At 43.8% G+C, this 16701-nt stretch overlaps 1 protein-coding gene and 1 pseudogene across 2 annotated transcripts in view; one reads left to right on the top strand and one right to left on the bottom strand.

Annotated features, from left to right (window-relative positions):
* Positions 1-16701, top strand: part of MATN2 (matrilin 2) — a 168181-nt gene that overhangs the window by 120758 nt on the left and 30722 nt on the right. For both annotated transcript variants that reach the window (XM_006159724.3, XM_006159723.3), the window contains exon 6: positions 8570-8692. In XM_006159724.3, the coding sequence (XP_006159786.1) occupies positions 8570-8692 (123 nt within the window). The remainder of the gene's footprint in view (positions 1-8569; positions 8693-16701) is intronic.
* LOC102501758 (L-lactate dehydrogenase B chain pseudogene) lies at positions 5561-6545 on the bottom strand (annotated as a pseudogene).

The raw sequence follows: 16701 nt of genomic DNA, 5'->3' as shown, positions 1-16701 counted from the left end.
TAATGGCTATGTTGCTGGACTCCCATGTAGCTGACTGTGGTTCGAGTCTTGGACCCAGTGGCTTAAACTCACGCCGGGTGCGTGTGCGTGTGTGCCCAAGATCCCAAGAGGAGAATGGAGGAGAAGGGATTGCGGAATGGTCATCCCCCCAGGGGGTGATTTCTTGCTTTTTGTCTCTCTGTCTCTGTCTTTCCAGCTAGCTACAGCAAAAACCTCTAAAAAGAAAAGAAGGAAAAGAAAAGAAAAAGAAGCTGTGGAAGCCCAGACAACAGGAAGGTGAGATCCTCAACACACAGAGAAGAAGAAATACGAGATTACAGAACAGCGCAAGATTGATCAGAAAGCTGTGGACTCACATTTTACCAACAATCAAAGCTGCTCCTCAGCTCCAGGGCCACCAGCAATCCGTGTTTGTCCTTACAAATGGAGTTTACACTCACAAATTGGTGTTCTAAATTTCTTGCCAAGAACCTAATTAAATAATTGACCATATTTTAAAAAAAATTTCTCTCTCACACACATGCTCTCAGAAAGAAGGGAGAGAGAAAGTAAGAACGAAAAAAAAAACAAAGAAAGGAAGAGTAATACAAATAACCATTTATTCATTCAACAAATATTTGTTGAGAATTTATTATGCACCAGATATGATTGTAGACACCAGGCTTACAGCAGTAAATCCCACTCCTTCCCCACTTCCCGACCAAAAAGAAAAGAAATTGGTACTTATGGGCCTTATGTTCTGTTGGAGCAGGGTAAGAGAAGACTATAGGTCTCAACAAGAAAGTGTCTTCTAACCAAAGACTTGAAGGGGATGAGGGAGGGAGGAGACCTTTGAGGCAGAGAGAATGCAGTACCCGAGTAAAGGCCCTGAGGCAGGAACTGTGAGGCATGGCAGCCAGCAGGGAAGCCCACTTAGCTAGGATAGAGTGAGAGACCATGATGCAGGCTTCGGGGCTCACAGATCCTGCAAACTGCCCTGTTGTAATCTTGCCTTTGGTTCTTATCTTCTCAAATTCCAGTCATACCAGTGAGCTGTAGTTACTCTTATACACATGTATATATTTATGTTTTGTTTTTTTGTTTCTTTATTTGGTACACTTACCAGAGAGAGGGAGAGAGAGAAAGCACCTTCCAATGGGGAGTAGTCATACCACAATCTCTTCTTCATTTCTCCGTGCTGTTGGGATTTTCAGCACGCACACACACACACACACACACATACCTGGAATGGTTTTCAAACCACTGGATCCAGGACTCAAACTGGTAGGCCATGTGTAATCTAATCCTTAACCACTGAACCGTGGGGCCAGCCCTGTGTGTGTATATTTATGTTAAAGAATATTTAATTTAATTTTATTTATTATTTATTATTATTCAATTTGAACAGAGAGAGGGAGAGTGAGAAAGCAAGCTGCCAGGTCCAGGACTCAAACTGTGGTCCACCATGTGGGAGTACAATGCCCTAACTACCATGCCACCTGCTGCCCCTGGCCTTATATACGTTTTAAAATATTGGTGACTCCTCAAGTATTTTTAAAGTTTCTCCCTTTTTTCCTTTCCTGAGTGAGACAGAGACAGGAACAGGTATTTTTACCAAGGTCTTGCCATGCCATGATCCTCCCCACAGACTTCCAGCTATCCAAGATCATGGGCATGCTCACTGTGTTCAGGTACACCTGGGATCTGAACTCAGGGTCTCCCACATAGTTCTGTTATCTCACAGAGACACCCTACTGCCTGTACCACCATGACTGGGCCTACTCCCTAATCTGAGGTCCAAAATTTATGTTGTTCGTTGCCTGTATCTTGTTTTGGATATAGATATCTGGAATTACATATATTGTTCTCAACAATGTTTTTGATTATTTTCTTCTTCAAATCTTTAGACATATCTACACTGTTACTTTTTTCTATATTAATTTCTGCTATTTTCCATGACAACCAGTTTAATGATAATGAATGTGAATATTTGATACTTTTTCTGATTACAAAAGTAATACGAGCTCATTGTAGAAAAACTGGTATGTAGGGACCAGCAGTTAGTGTAATGGCTATGTCACTGGACTCCCATGTAGTCGACTGTGGTTCATGTCCCGGACCTGGCGGCTTAAAACTCATGCCGGGCACGGGTGCGCAGGTGCTCAAGATCCTGAAAGGAGAATAGAGGAGAAGGGATTGCGGCGTGGCCATACCGCCTGGGGGGTGATTTCTCACTTTCTGTCTCTCTGTCTCTCTCTGGTGAGCACACGCGCCCTATAGCAAAAACCTTAAAAAAAAAAAAAGAAAGAAAGAAAAACTGGTATGTGTAAAAATGAAATAATACAGGGCCAGCTGGTGGCATAGTGGTTAAAGCACTGGACACTCCCACATGACTGATCACGGTTCGAGTCTCAGACCTGATGGCTTGCTTTCTCACTTTCCTTCTCTCTCTCTCTCTCTGATCAAATTAAAATAAATGAATGAATAAATACAATTGAATACATAATTCTTTAAAAAAAGTGAAATAACATGAAATAGAATGCTCTGTGAGTCCATCACGCAGAGATAACCATTGTTTTGTTTGTTTGTTTAAAATACAGGTATTGGGGCTGGTGGCTAAGGTTCTGGATTCACACATGGCCAACCACTGTTCGAGTCCCAAATCTGGCAACTTGCTTTTTCACTTTCTCTCTTTCTCTCTCTCTGGTCAAATTAAATAATAATAATAATAATTTTTAAACAGAGTTTTTAAAAATATAGGTATTGGGGCCAGCAAGTAGCATGGTGGTTAAGACGCTAGACTCTCTTATGACCAAACACAGTTTGAGTCCCAGACCCGGTAGCTTGAAGATCAAACTGGGCATATGTGTAGACATGAATATAATTCCAAGAGGAGAATGAAGGAGAAGGGGTGATGGTGTGGTCAGCGCCCCCGGGGTTGTTTCTCACTTTTCCTCTATCTTTCTCCAATGAGCGTACACACCCTGTGGCGAAAAAAAAAAATCTAAACAATAAAGTAAAATCTAAAATCTAAGTATTGGCAGACTAACACTCTCTTCTTTCTTCCTTCCTTTTTTTAAAATCTCTTCTTCTTTTCTCTTCCTTCTTCTCTGCCAGAGGGTATGCACACATGTTAGAGAGAGAAAAAGAGAAAACCCTCTAGTGAGACGTGATCATGGTTTTCATCCAATTCTCCATTCCACCAGGACCCTGAGCATATGTGCTCACACCCAGTATATTTTTCTAAGTTTGAGAAGTTTCCAAATAATATTTTTTGTTGTTGTTCCTTTTTCTTTTCTTTTTTTTTTTTCTTTTGAGAGAGATTTTTGCGATAGGGCACATGCACTTGCCAAAGAGACAGAAAGCAAATCACCCCCAAGAGGCATAATCACACTGCAATCCCTTCTCCTCTGTTATCCTCTCAGGATCTTGGGTATGCATGCACATGTGCCCAATATGGTTTTTTTAGAGGTTTTTGCTGTAGGTGCATGTGCTCGCTAGAAAGACAGAAAGAGACAGACAGACAGAAAGCAAGAAATCACTACCCCCAAGGGGAATAGCCACGCTGCAATCCCTTCTCCTCCATTCTCCTCTTGGAATCTTGGGCACGCACACACACATGTGCTCAGTGTGAGCTTAAGGCACCAGGTCCAAGACTCAAACCACGGTCGACTACATGAGAATCCAGCAACATAGCCATTACGCCAACTGCTAGTCCCATGCCCAGCATGTTTCAAGCTGCTGGATTCGGGAGTTGAACTGCAGTCGACTACATGGGAGTCCAGTGACATAACCATGATGCCATCTGCTGGTCCCCAAATAATGTTTTTAAAAGGTGCCTTTAGGGTTAGCTCTGTAGCCTAGTAGTTAAGAAAGCTACCTCTCACAGCTCAGTCTTGGCCCAGGTGGCTTAAAAAACACGCTGGACATGTGTGCGCATGCATGCCCCAAACCCCAACAGGATGGAGAAATGGAGGAGAAGGGATTGTGATGTAATCACACCCCATTGGGGAATGCCTTTTCCCTCTCACTCTGGCAAATACATGTACTCTTTGGCAATTTAAATGTCTTCATATATGACTATGGTATATTTTTCTAAAAAAAGAGTCCCAGTCTTTTAAAAATACATTATTCAATATTTATGGATAAAATGATTGATATAAGGTCTGAAGTTTGCTTTAAATATGAAATCTTAATACAGGGAATGAAAGAGACAGAGAAAGAGGGAGAGAGAGAAAGCACTCCCCAATGGGATATGGTCCTCCTGCCTTCTTTCTTCATTTCTCCATTTTGTTGAGATTTTCAGAAAGGCACACACACGATCCTGGTGTGTTTTTCAAGTTGCCATGTCTGAAATTCAAACTACATAGTCAGCCAGGCAGGAACTACTTCCTTTAAACACTAGGCCATAGGCCAGCTCGCAAGTATGGTTGAAGGATAGTAGTCATAGATCGCTTCTCGTGAATGTGAGTGACGTATACAGGGATTTATCATGCTACTCTGTCCATTTTTGTATATCTGTAAAAATGTTCATGATTTTAAATTAAGAATTGGTGTCTTCTCAATATCTTTTCCTTTCAAGAATAATGGGTGCCTTTTTCGTACTCCATTTGTCTCCTTCGATGTGGACTGAGAAAGCTCTCATCTATACCAAATTCTTCATTATGAAAATTATTTGTGTAGTTTAAAAATGTCCCTTAAAATAGTAAAATTTCTCTTTAAAATAAAAATGTTTTAAAAATTACTTCTGACTTTTTCAAAGTTTAATTGTTCATTTCTGCCATGAACAAGAGACAGAGAGATAGTAACTCCAATAGGTTATAGATGCCATGATCCACCCCCAGCCTCAGCTAGGCCTGGATTGTGGGCATACATGTGCCCAGCATGTTCAGGAATGTCTCTGGACTTGAACTTTGAACCATCCTGTGTGGGATTGGCTCACAGAGCATTGCTTTAACACTGGGACCACTGTTGGGCCCCCAAAGACTTCCCCAAGCCCCCATCAGTGGCCACTTATTTTGAGCAATTTTAAACAATGCATCCAAGTTCCACTATAACAAAGTACTTCTTCTAATTCTGTTCAATAAAACATTCTCTCTCCACATTTGAAAATACTTTTACAGGGCCAGCCCTGGGGCCTAGTGCTTATTAAGGGAACCAGATCGCACATGACCAACTCTGCAGTTTGAGTATCAGCCCTAGTGGCTTGAAAAAACACACTAGGCTTGTGTATGTGTCCAAAATTCCAACAGGATGGAGAAACGGGGGAGAAGGGATTACAGCATGGCCATGCCCCGTCTCTCTCTCTGGCAAGTGCACGTGCCCTCTGACAACAACAACAAAAAAACTTATACAAGCAAAATTCCATTATAACAATTTTTTTTTTTTTTACGAGAGTTCATTTTATTTGTTCAAGGGCTCATATTGCAAGCATTAAACCAAGCATGGGCTTTGCTTCTGTGGGCCCACATTCACATATTAAGGTAAAAGCAAACTGTGATCCACATACCTGGATGGAAACTAAAGGCTCATGGTTAATCACATTGTAGTTTTAGAATTTCTACAACCTAGACCTCAGTAGTCACAGGTCTTTCAGGTCCTTCTGAATGTCCCACAGCGTATCTGCACTCTTCTTGAGCTGAGCAACCTCGTCGTCCTTCAGCTTCTGGTTGATAACACTGGTCAATCCCCGAGCGTTGAGGATACACGGAAGGCTCAGGAAGACTTCATTCTCGATGCCATACATCCCCTTCACCATGGTTGACACTGGATGAATCCTGGACAGATTTTTCAACATGGATTCAGTGAGATCAGCCACACTTAATCCAATCGCCCAGTTGGTATATCCTTTTAGCTTGATGACTTCATAGGCACTTTCAACAACCATCTTATGCACTATTGTCCGTCCCCATTTCTGGATTCAGTTCCTGGAGAGAAACACCTGCCACATTCACGCCACTCCACACGGCCACACTTGAATCGCCATGTTCTCCCAAAATCCATCCGTGGCAGCTGGTGGGATGAACGCCAAGTTTTTCAGCCATGAGATAGCGAAATCTAGCAGAATTCAGATTACACGCACTTCTGATCACATGGTGCTTGGGCAAGCCACTTAGTTTCCAGGTAACATAAGTGAGAATGTCCACTGGGTTGGAAACCACAATTATGATGCAGTTGGGGCTGTACTTGATGATCTGGGGAATAATGAATTTGAAGACATTAACGTTTCTTTGCACCAGGTTGAGACGACTCTCCCCCTCCTGTTGACGGACTCCAGCAGTCACGACCACAATCTTGGAATTGGCAGTCACAGAGTAATCTTTATCTGTCACAATTTTAAGTGTATGAAGAAATAAGGTTCCGTGCTGCAGATCCATCATTTCTCCTTTGAGTTTATCTTCCAAAACATCCACCAGGGCAAGTTCATCAGCCAGAGACTTTCCCAGAATGCTGATCTCACACGCCATACCAACTTGTCCAACACCCACTACAGTGATCTTGTTGTTGGGGACCGTTGCCTTCTCTTCTGCAACTGGTGCAATGAGTTTATCCTTAAGAGTTGCCATTGTGGGGACCAGCAGTTAGCGTAATGGCTATGTCGCTGGACTCCCACGTAGTTGACCGCGGTTCGAGTCCTGGACCCGGTGGCTTAAACTCACGCCGGGCCTGTGTGCGTGCGAGCCCAGGATCCCGAGAGGAGAATGGAGGAGAAGGGATTGCAGCGTGGCCACCCCCCCCGGGAGGTGATTTCCTGCTGTCTCTCTGTCTCTCTCTGTCTGTCTGGCGAGCGCATGCGCCCTATAGCAAAAACCTCTTAAAAAAAAAAAAGAGTTGCCATTGTGCACAGGACAGAGAAAGCTCTCGAGATGGCTGGAACAGTCGAGCTTAGAGGACAATGTCAGCTGCGCGCTTCTCCACCCACGCAGGATCTGCCCATTATATAACAAATTCTATGAACTCTTTTTTTTTTCCTGAATATCTTGATTTAAATTAGTGTATCCCTTGAGATCACCTTCTCTGACTGTGACTCGTTTTCTATGTTCTTTTATTCTCTTATATATAATCACTGTATAGCTTTATAGCATACAAAATGAGTTTTCCCAGCATAAATACACTGCGTATTAGTCCAGTCAAAGAGATTACCATACGCATCATCGCCTGATAATTTTCCACTTTTGTATCTGTTAATTGTTTTGCTTTTCCTTTTCTTTTTGATTCCCTCCTTCCTGCTCCCCCACTGTCCACCCTCCTCCCATACTGTCTTTAGTATCCATGGTTGCTCTCCATGCCTTTATGCCTTCCAATCTTTCAGTTTCTGGCATAGAGTGCAGACATTCCATATATATTAAGTGGGTACATATAATGCTTCTCTTTCATAGTCTGACTTGCTTCACAAAGCATTAAATCTTCCATATTTATCCACTTTCTATCCAATGCCAGGGTCTCATTGTTTTTTTATGGTTGAGTAGTATTCCATAGTGTATGTGTGCCACATTTTTTCAATCCATTCATTCATTCTTGGACATTTGGGTTGATTTTATGTCTTAGGGATTGTGAATAATACTACAATAAATGTGGATGTGCAAGTGTTTTTCCCACTGAGTGTATTCCTATTCTTTGGGTAGATACCCAGGAGTAGGATTGCTGGACTGTATGGTAGTTCTATTCATAGGTTTTGGAAGAACCTCTATATCATTCTCTACAGTGACTGCACTAATTTACATTCCCACCAAGAGTGTAGGAGAATTCCCTTTTCACTGCAGTCTTGCCAGTATTTACCATTCTGACTGTGAGTCTTGAGATGAAAGGTCCTATTATGTGCAGCTGAGTCAAGTGAAGTAATGAGAGAAGTATTTTGAGCTCACAGTAGTTATGCCTTTCACTCTTATGCCTTATTTTCCCCAGGATATGTACTCTATTGTTTGACTCAGTGGTTGAGGAATTTATGTGAATTGGAGTTTGACTTTGGGAGGTTTAATTGTTTTAATTGCATATATTTCATAAGAGACTTAGCTATACTCTCTCTTCCCAGCCTGCAAATGAGACTCGATTTTTATGTTAATAGCTTTTCCGTGAACCGAGACAAGAAAAGCATTTTCACAAATTCATTTGTTGCATAAATTATTTGTAACATATCAAGAAGAATCTGTTAGTTGGGGGGGGCCATATTTCTAAACATAGAATTAGTTTTATTGGGAGCCACCCCCATAATGTAGTGGTTAAGTGCTTTCAGTTGGGAAAGGGATCCCACATGACTGACCTTGGTTCAAATCCCAACCTTGGTAGCTTGAAAAACAGTCCAGGCATATGCATGCATGTGCAAAATCCTAATGGGATGGAGAAATGGAAGGAAAAGCATTCAACATGACCACTCCCGCTGGGATGCTTCTCTCTCTCTCTCTCCCTCTGTCTCAAGTGCATACACTCTCTGGCAAAAGCAAAAACAAAAAGGTATTGTATGGAGAGATCCTTTCATGGCATGAGTCTTAGAGGCATGGGACTTAACAGTTTAGGAAACATTAAGACTGAAAATTCTTGGTTTTCATTTATTGTTTTGTTCATCACTCTTACACTTTTGCTTTCTTTCCAGAGATAGACCACTGTGCCTCCCCTGATCATGGATGCCAGCACGAGTGTGTTAACACAGATGATTCCTATTCCTGCCGCTGCCTGAAAGGCTTTACCCTGAATCCAGACAAGAAAACCTGCAGAAGTAAGTCACACTGGGCATTGGAGAAGGGCTGGTTCTGCTCCAAGCTTCTGCTCCAAGCTTCTCCAGTCAGGTTTCCTGTCCCTGCAAATCTTAAGTAAAATGTTCTTGCGCTTAGCATTTCTGTTTACTAACATTATCCTGCCCTCTATTTTACCATTTTGCTTGCAAGATCCTATTATGGGGGGACCAGCAGATGGCATCATGGTTATGTCGCTGGGCTTCCACAGTCAACAGCAGTTCGAGTCCTGGACCCAGCGACTTAAAACTCACACTGGGACTGGGCGCATGTGCATGTGTGCTCAAGATCCAGAGAAGAGAATGGAGTAGAAGGGATTGCATTGTGGCCATCCCCTCTGGGGGGTGATTTCTCGCTTTCTGTCTCTGTCTCTCTGGTGAGCACATGAGCCCTACAGCAAATCTCTCTCTCTCTTTTTGTTAAAGATTCTATTATTGGGATTAATTTTAGAGATTGAATAGAAGGGGTCTAGCCATTGGATTCATTTAGCAGTGTCCTGGGCCAAGCAGAAGCTCCCGTCTATTTGAAATGAGAGTGCACTCTCCCTCTTTCCTATGTACCTTTGGGGAAGAAAATGCCGGGCCCAGAGATAGCAGGTAAAGGAACTGGTTTCTTTCAGTTCTACAAGATAAGACTCAATGGCTGCTTAGATGGGGGAATTGCTGCTCTTTGATAGAAAGGAAAAAGACAGAATAAGACTCTGGGGCATCCCAGCAGCATTCTAGGGGCCCAGGGGGTCCAGCGGGAAGATACCGAAGATGTGCTGAGTGACTTTGTTGCCTGTTGTCACACACTAAGGGCTGTGACCAGGCATCTAGGACATGGGCCTCAAAGGAGACCTTTTTGGGTTTTTTTTTGCTATAGGATCCACATACTTGCCAGAGAGAGAGAAAGTGAGAAATGCCCCCCCCCCCGGGAGAACGGTCATGCCCAATCTCTTCTCCATTCTCTGGGACTCCGGGCATCCACGCACATGTGCCCGGCATGTTTCTCAAGCCACCAGATTCAGACTTGGACCATGGAGTAGGTCTTGTGGGAGCAAGTGCCTCAGTCACCACACTGGCCCCAAAGGGGCCCTCTTTAAGCCAGACTGTTTCTGAGAAACCACTGGAATGGAAGGCCCACCAGGCCAGAGGAGAGGCTATCTTTTTCTTGCTGCCGAATCCTCTACAGCTAGGAGTGCTTGGCATACCCGAGTGCAGCACTGTATTTGTGGAATGGATACCTGAACAGGTAAGTGAATCTCTCTGAGATGTACCTGAGAAATTGCAGCTCTTATTTGAATTCCTCGATCTTATAAGAAAGATGCCCTTTTCTAAAAAAAAAAGTTTATTTTAGTCTTGATAGAGGACACATGCTTGCTCATGAGAGACAGATAAAAAGAGAGAAAGGAGGGAACCAGCAGTTAGCGTAATGGCTATGTCACTGGACTCCCACGTAGTCGACCGCGGTTCGTGTCCCGGACCTGGTGGCTTAAAACTCACGCCGGGCGCGTGTGCGTGCGTGCCCAAGATCCCGAGAGGAGAATGGAGGAGAGGGGATTGCGGCGTGACCATCCCCCCTGGGGGGTGATTTCTCGCTTTCTGTCTCTATGTCTCTCTCTGTCTGTCTGGCGAGCGCACGCGCCCTACAGTGAAAATCTCTCAAAAAAAAAAAAAAAAAAAAAAAGAGAGAGAAAGGAAAAAGCACCCTCCACAGGGTCTCCTTATGACATGGTCCCTTTTCCTCAGCCCCCCTTCCCCCAATTTGTCAGGATCTTGGGCATGCACACACACACCCAGTACAGTTTTTAAACTGACCTGAGAATCCAAACCCAGTCAGCCCTGTGACTTCAAGCACTGCAGCAGTTCAGTTTGCTACCAACTGCACACCAGGCCGGACCAAATGGCCTTTTTAAATCATGCAGGTTGTGATTTTGTTTTCAAAAAACTATTTCACGGAAGGGTCAATTCCGTGGCCTAGTGGTTAAGGGAGTGAGATCCATGTGGCTAATTGTGTTTTGAATCCTAGCCTTGGCAGCTTGAAAAACAATGTTGCATTCAAATCCCAACAGGATGGAGAGGTAGAGAAGAAAGGATTGAGGTATGACCATGACCCATGTAGGGGGGTGGTGCTTTCTTTATCTCCCCCCTCTGTCTGTGTCTCTTTTTCTCTCTCTGGTGAGTGCAAGCATTCTCTGATGATTAAAAAATAAGTATTCCATAGTCGGTCTCCACTTAATGCACACTGAATTGCTGGGGTTCTCCTGACAATGTCACCCACAGAGCTCCCTGGAGTTTCCATTTAGGCATGGGTTTTCCTATACATTCCTTCATCCATTTTGCCCCACCAATAGGCACTAAAGGGCATCGCATCACAGGACTGCATTTTCACCATGTATCTCTCTTGAAAAGCACCACACACTGTAGAACCGAACCAGATGAGTCACGTTCTATTTATAGCATAGATTAACTTACATGCTTATCCTAATGGGTGTTAAAACTTGTATGGTGGCAGAGCTCACATTTCCAAACTGAGCCTCTCTTATAAAGGATAATTCCCACTGCCTTGCCTAGATACACATCCTGGAAACATCCAGGCATTAAATGGGAATTTTGAGTGAGAACGTTTAGAATGTGAAAACAATTAGATGGAATATTTTCCACTAGACCACATATGCGTACGATATGTTGGAGGGTCAATTTTTCTGGCCTGGCTGCCCCTCTCTGTGCTGTTTACAACCTCTCTTCCTAGGGGCTCAGTGTTAGGGGCTGACAGCTCAGGAAAATTGCTCACAGTTGGATTCATATTTGTGCCCTCGAAGCTCTATATGTGGGGGCTGAATGAATCTGATTCAACTCAGACACTCATTGTGGTTGCAGATTTCCTTATGTGTCTCTAATGGGGGGAGGGATGGTGTATGGAAGGAAACAAGTTAGGCTTGTGGCCATTGTTGGAGGAGAATTTGCTTGAAGCTTTGCAACTCTAACCACATGTTTAAGATTGCCTTGACCTCTGCCACTCCCTCCACACCCTGCCTGGAAAGGCACTTGGAATAGGGGAGGTCCCAAGGCAGTGTAGGCATGATTATTAAAAGAGTAGGAAGGCTAAGAACAGATGGGTGGATGGAGAGGAAGTGGTCACTGGGGAACAGTTTGACCACCACCGATTGACCCACAGAAGGGCCTGTTTGAGGAGTTCCTAATGTTCTTTCATTTATTTTCAGTGGTCTTAGCTCCATTTCCTCCTTTTTTTTTTTTTTTTTTTCCTTTTCCTAGAGGTTTTTGCCTTAGGGCGCATGTACTTGCAGGAGACTGAGAGACACAGTGAGAGCGAAAGAGGAAAGAGAGGTGTTCCCACCCCCAGGGTGGATGGCCACACAGCAATCCCTTCTCCATTTTCCTCTTGAGATTTTGGGCACATATGCACATGTGCCTGGCGTTGAGTTTCAAGCTGCTGGGTCCAGACTCAGACTGTGGTTGACCACATGGGAATCCAATGTCTTAAACATTATGCCACCTGCTGGTCCAACTCTCGAAGTCAGCCTCTTAGCACTGCCCCTGACTTAATGCTGGCACTGGGTCCTGGGGGGCAGCTCAAAACAGAAGTGAGCGCTTACTGCCTCTCTGGAGCATGATGTGGGAAAGGTACTGGGTTTAACATCTAGAGTTTGTTATTAGGAGTATGTGGTCTCTCGAGTGATCTGAGCATTACAAATCTCAAGCTCAGGGTACAGCTATTTACATTTAATGGAAGGTTGGTGGATATGGGTAATTTTTTAAAAGAAATTATTTTTATTTAACTTCATTTTATTTATTTATTTATTTATATTTGACCAGAGAAGAACAGAGTAAGAGAGAAAAGGGTGGTGGTGGGGGGGGGCGAAGAAAAGCATGATGTGGGAAAGGTACTGGGTTTAACATCTAGAGTTTGTTATTAGGAGTATGTGGTCTCTCGAGTGATCTGAGCATTACAAATCTCAAGCTCAGGGTACAGCTATTTACATTTAATGGAAGGTTGGTGGATATGGGTAATTTTTTAAAAGAAATTATTTTTATTTAACTTCATTTTATTTATTTATTTATTTATATTTGACCAGAGAAGAACAGAGTAAGAGAGAAAAGGGTGGTGGTGGGGGGGGGGGAAGAAAAGTAAGAAAGCAAGCCACCAGGTTTGGGACTCAAACCACAGTTGGCCATGTGGGGGTCCAGCGCCCTTAACCAGCACACCACCTGCCAGCCCCATGATGTGGATGATTTTCCTATCTGTAACAAATCTATTTTTTTGCGGGGGGAGAGGTTTTTGCTATAGGGCGCGTGCGCTCGCCAGACAGACAGAGAGAGACATAGAGACAGAAAGCGAGAAATCACCCCCAGGGGGGATGGCCACACCACAATCCCTTCTCCTCCATTCTCATCTCAGGATCTTGGGCATGCACGCACACGTGCCTGGCGCGAATTTAAGCCAGCGGGTCCAGGACTCAAACCGTGGTTGACTACATGAGAGTTCAGCGACATAGCCATTATGCTAACTGCTGGTCCCAGAAATCTGCTTTTTGAAGGACTTTGATGTCATCTCATTAAACTAGGGGAAACCGTTTAAGGCAAAATCCTACTGAAGAAAACTGTTGGCAGGGTTTGCTCTCCTCCTCCTCTGGGCACAGCTTCTCCTATGAGAGCGTGCTGTCATCGAGCAAAAGCATCAGTTATCGAGGCGGCAAAGCCAGAAACTGGGATTGGCCCAGCTGCGCCGGTGGCGCGCCAGGGCTGAGTCAGATGTGGGTGCGACTGTGTGCTGGACTCCAGGATTCACGATGTTGGAGATGTGAGGGCCCCTCTTGGCAGAGTCACTATAACTGGTGGTGTGACCTTGGGCAGGCTGTTTTCTGGTGCTATGGACCTGGGTTTTCTAAACTAAAGAAACAAAACTTTCTATTGGGTTGTCGGGAAGGTCATGACACATTTTTGCATAGAAAAATACATCATAACCTTCTCAATGCCCTAATACTTTCATGCTTTGTTATCTGTCCAATTTTTCTGAAACTTATCTCTGTGCCACTTAACTGGCATTATCGTTTATTGCTCAGGGTCACTAATCTTTCACGCTAGTCTTACCCTCTCTTTCATGAATTGGCACTCCTAAAGACCGTCTAATTAGTGACCTGACAGTTCTGCCCCCTGACCTTTTGGGGGTTTACTGTGTTCCCTGGGCCTTACCAGATAAAGTTATAGCGAAGTCTGGCCTGTGTGCATCACTTCAGTTGTGAAGTCAGCTGACCAGATCTGTGTAGTAGGTACTCAATAAATGCTTATTAAATGAGTAAATGAATATCTAAGTTCACATACATGAGGGAATAAGGTGCAAGTGTGTGAAAAAGGCATAGAGCTACCATTAAACCTCTGCTCTACCCCGTACAGATGAATGGATTGAAAAACTGTGGCATATATACTCTATGGAATACTATTCAGCCATTAAGAACAACAAAACCCTGACTTTTGACAGAAAGTGGAAGAATATGGAAGATTTAGTGCTGAGTGAAGCAAGCCAGGCTATGAAGGAGAGACACTGTATGTCCCCACTTAATATATACCGAATGTCTGCACTCTATAACTGAAACTGACTGGCTAAAGGATGTACAAACAGAAGAGGTGGATGTGAATGCCAGATGTGGTGTGTGTGGAGGAGTGGGGCCTGGGGAAGAACATTTGGAGGAGGGATACAAAGACAGTATTGTTGAGACAGGGAGGTAGTGTTGCTATATTTTGATCAACTAGACCGGGGAGAAATGTTCACATATTGAAATGATCACCTTGTAAGCTAAATAATGTAATTGAATGTATTTTTAAAAATGTAAATAAAAATTAAAACAAAACAAAACAAAAAAACCTCTGCTCTAAAGAACTATTTGGAGAAAAGTCATTTTTGAAGTGCCATTTGCCAGATAGCTGACTGATAGGCTCTTTTTCTTTCTTTTTCTTTTCTTTTTTTCTTTTTAAGAGAGATTTTTGTTACAGGGCACATGTGCTTGACAGAGGGACAGAAAGTAAGAAATCACCCCCCAGGGGGGATGGCCATGCCACCATCCCTTCTTCTCCATTCTCCTTTTAGGATCTCGGGCACGCACGCACACATGCCTAGAGTGTTTTAAGCCGCTGGGTCCAGCATTTGAACCATAGTCAGCTACGTGGGAGTCCAATAATGTAACCATTGTGCCATCTGCTGGTCTTGAGTGATAGGTTCTTTAAGAATCTTAATGTTGGGACCAGTAGATGGTGTAATAGTTACGTTGCTGGACTCCTACGTAGTCGGCCGTGGTTTGAGCCCTGGAACTGACAACTTAAAACATACTCTGGGCACATGTGTGCGTGTGCCCAAGATCCCAAGAGGAGAATGGAGGAGAGGGGACTGTGGTGTGATCATCTTCCCCGGGGGGTGATTTCTCACTTTCTTTTTCTCTCTCTCCAGCGAGCACATACACTCTATAACAAAAACACTCTCAAAAAAAAAAAAGGATCTTAAAATGTTGGGCCAGCTGGTAGATTGGTGGTTAAGGTGGCTGGATCCCACATGGCTGGCTGCACAATTTGAGTCTTGGATCTGGTGGCTTGAAAAGCAAATTAGAGCGGGAACCAGCAGTTAGCGTAATGGCTATGTCACTGGACTCCCACGTAGTCGACCGCGGTTCGCGTCTCGGACCCGGTGGCTTAAATCTCACGCCAGGCGCGTGTGCGTGCGTGCCCAAGATCCCGAGAGGAGAATGGAGGAGAAGGGATTGCGGCGTGACCATCCCCCCTGGGGGGTGATTTCTCGCTTTCTGTCTCTATGTCTCTGTCTGTCTGGCGAGTGCACGCGCCCTATAGCGAAAACCTCTCCAAAAAAAAAAAAAAAGCAAATTAGAGGGACCAGCAGGTGGATTGGTGGTTAAAGTGCTGTACTCCTACGTGGCTGACTGTGGTTCCAGTCCCAGACTTGGCAGCTTGCTTTCTCACTTTCCCCTCTTTCTCTGGTCAAGTTAAATATTATTATTATTATATATAAATTAAATAAATAATTATTAAAACACACACACACACACTAGACGCATGTACATGCATACCCAAAATCCTGAAAGGATAAATGAAGAAGGGATTGTGGCTTGACCCACCCCCATGGCTTTCTTGCTTTCTCTCTCTTTCTCTGTCTCTCCAGTGAATACATGTGCACTCTAGCAAAACAAAACAAAACTAAATTAAATGTTTTTTAGTTGAATTATCTTGTGTGTAAACCTGTTTTTAACATTTTAATTCATCTATTTATTTAAATTGACAAATATTCTACATATTGGGATCAGCAGATGGTGTAATGGTTACACCACTGGACTCCCACATAGTCCCATGGTTCAAGTCCCAGACCAGGTGGCTTAAAACTCACACCAGGCATGTGTATGTGCCCAAGATCCCGAGAGGAGAATGGAAGAGAAGGGAGAGATACAGGCACTCCCAATATGATCTTTACACTGTGATCCATCCCTGGCCCCAAGCAGCCAGGAACATAGATTAGTGCTCCTGGCCTACACTGGGAGCCCTCAGGACATGAACTTGGGACCTTCCCATATGGTCTCAGCATCACAGAGCATTGTGTCACCACTGTACCACCAGGGCTGGCCACTGACTGTGGGATCTTGAGAAAGCTATGGATTCTCTAAACCTCCATTTCTCATCTTCCAAATGTGCTCATACCTTGTGGGGACAAATGAAACCCAGTGTTCTTCTTTAATCATCTAGCTTTAATTCTTAACTTTTTATTTCTATTTTTTTCTTTATTTATAGTAGAACATCTATAGGACACGAGAGAGAGAGAGAGAGGAGCACCCTCCACAGGGACTGGTCACACCAGAATCCCCTTTCCTCCAGTCCTCCAGCCCACTGGGTCTTGGGTACTTGTGTGCCTGGTGTGTTTCAACCTGACTGGGCAGAGGATTCAAACCATGATCGCCATGTGGGATCCAGCTTCTCTTGAGCAGCACATTACTGCT

Source organism: Tupaia chinensis, unplaced genomic scaffold (genome assembly GCF_000334495.1).
Source record: "Tupaia chinensis unplaced genomic scaffold, TupChi_1.0 Scaffold000646_1, whole genome shotgun sequence".
Taxonomy (NCBI): Eukaryota; Metazoa; Chordata; class Mammalia; order Scandentia; family Tupaiidae; genus Tupaia; species Tupaia belangeri.
Note: the sequence above shows the minus strand (reverse complement) of the source record. Positions and strands in the feature narration are given on the sequence as shown.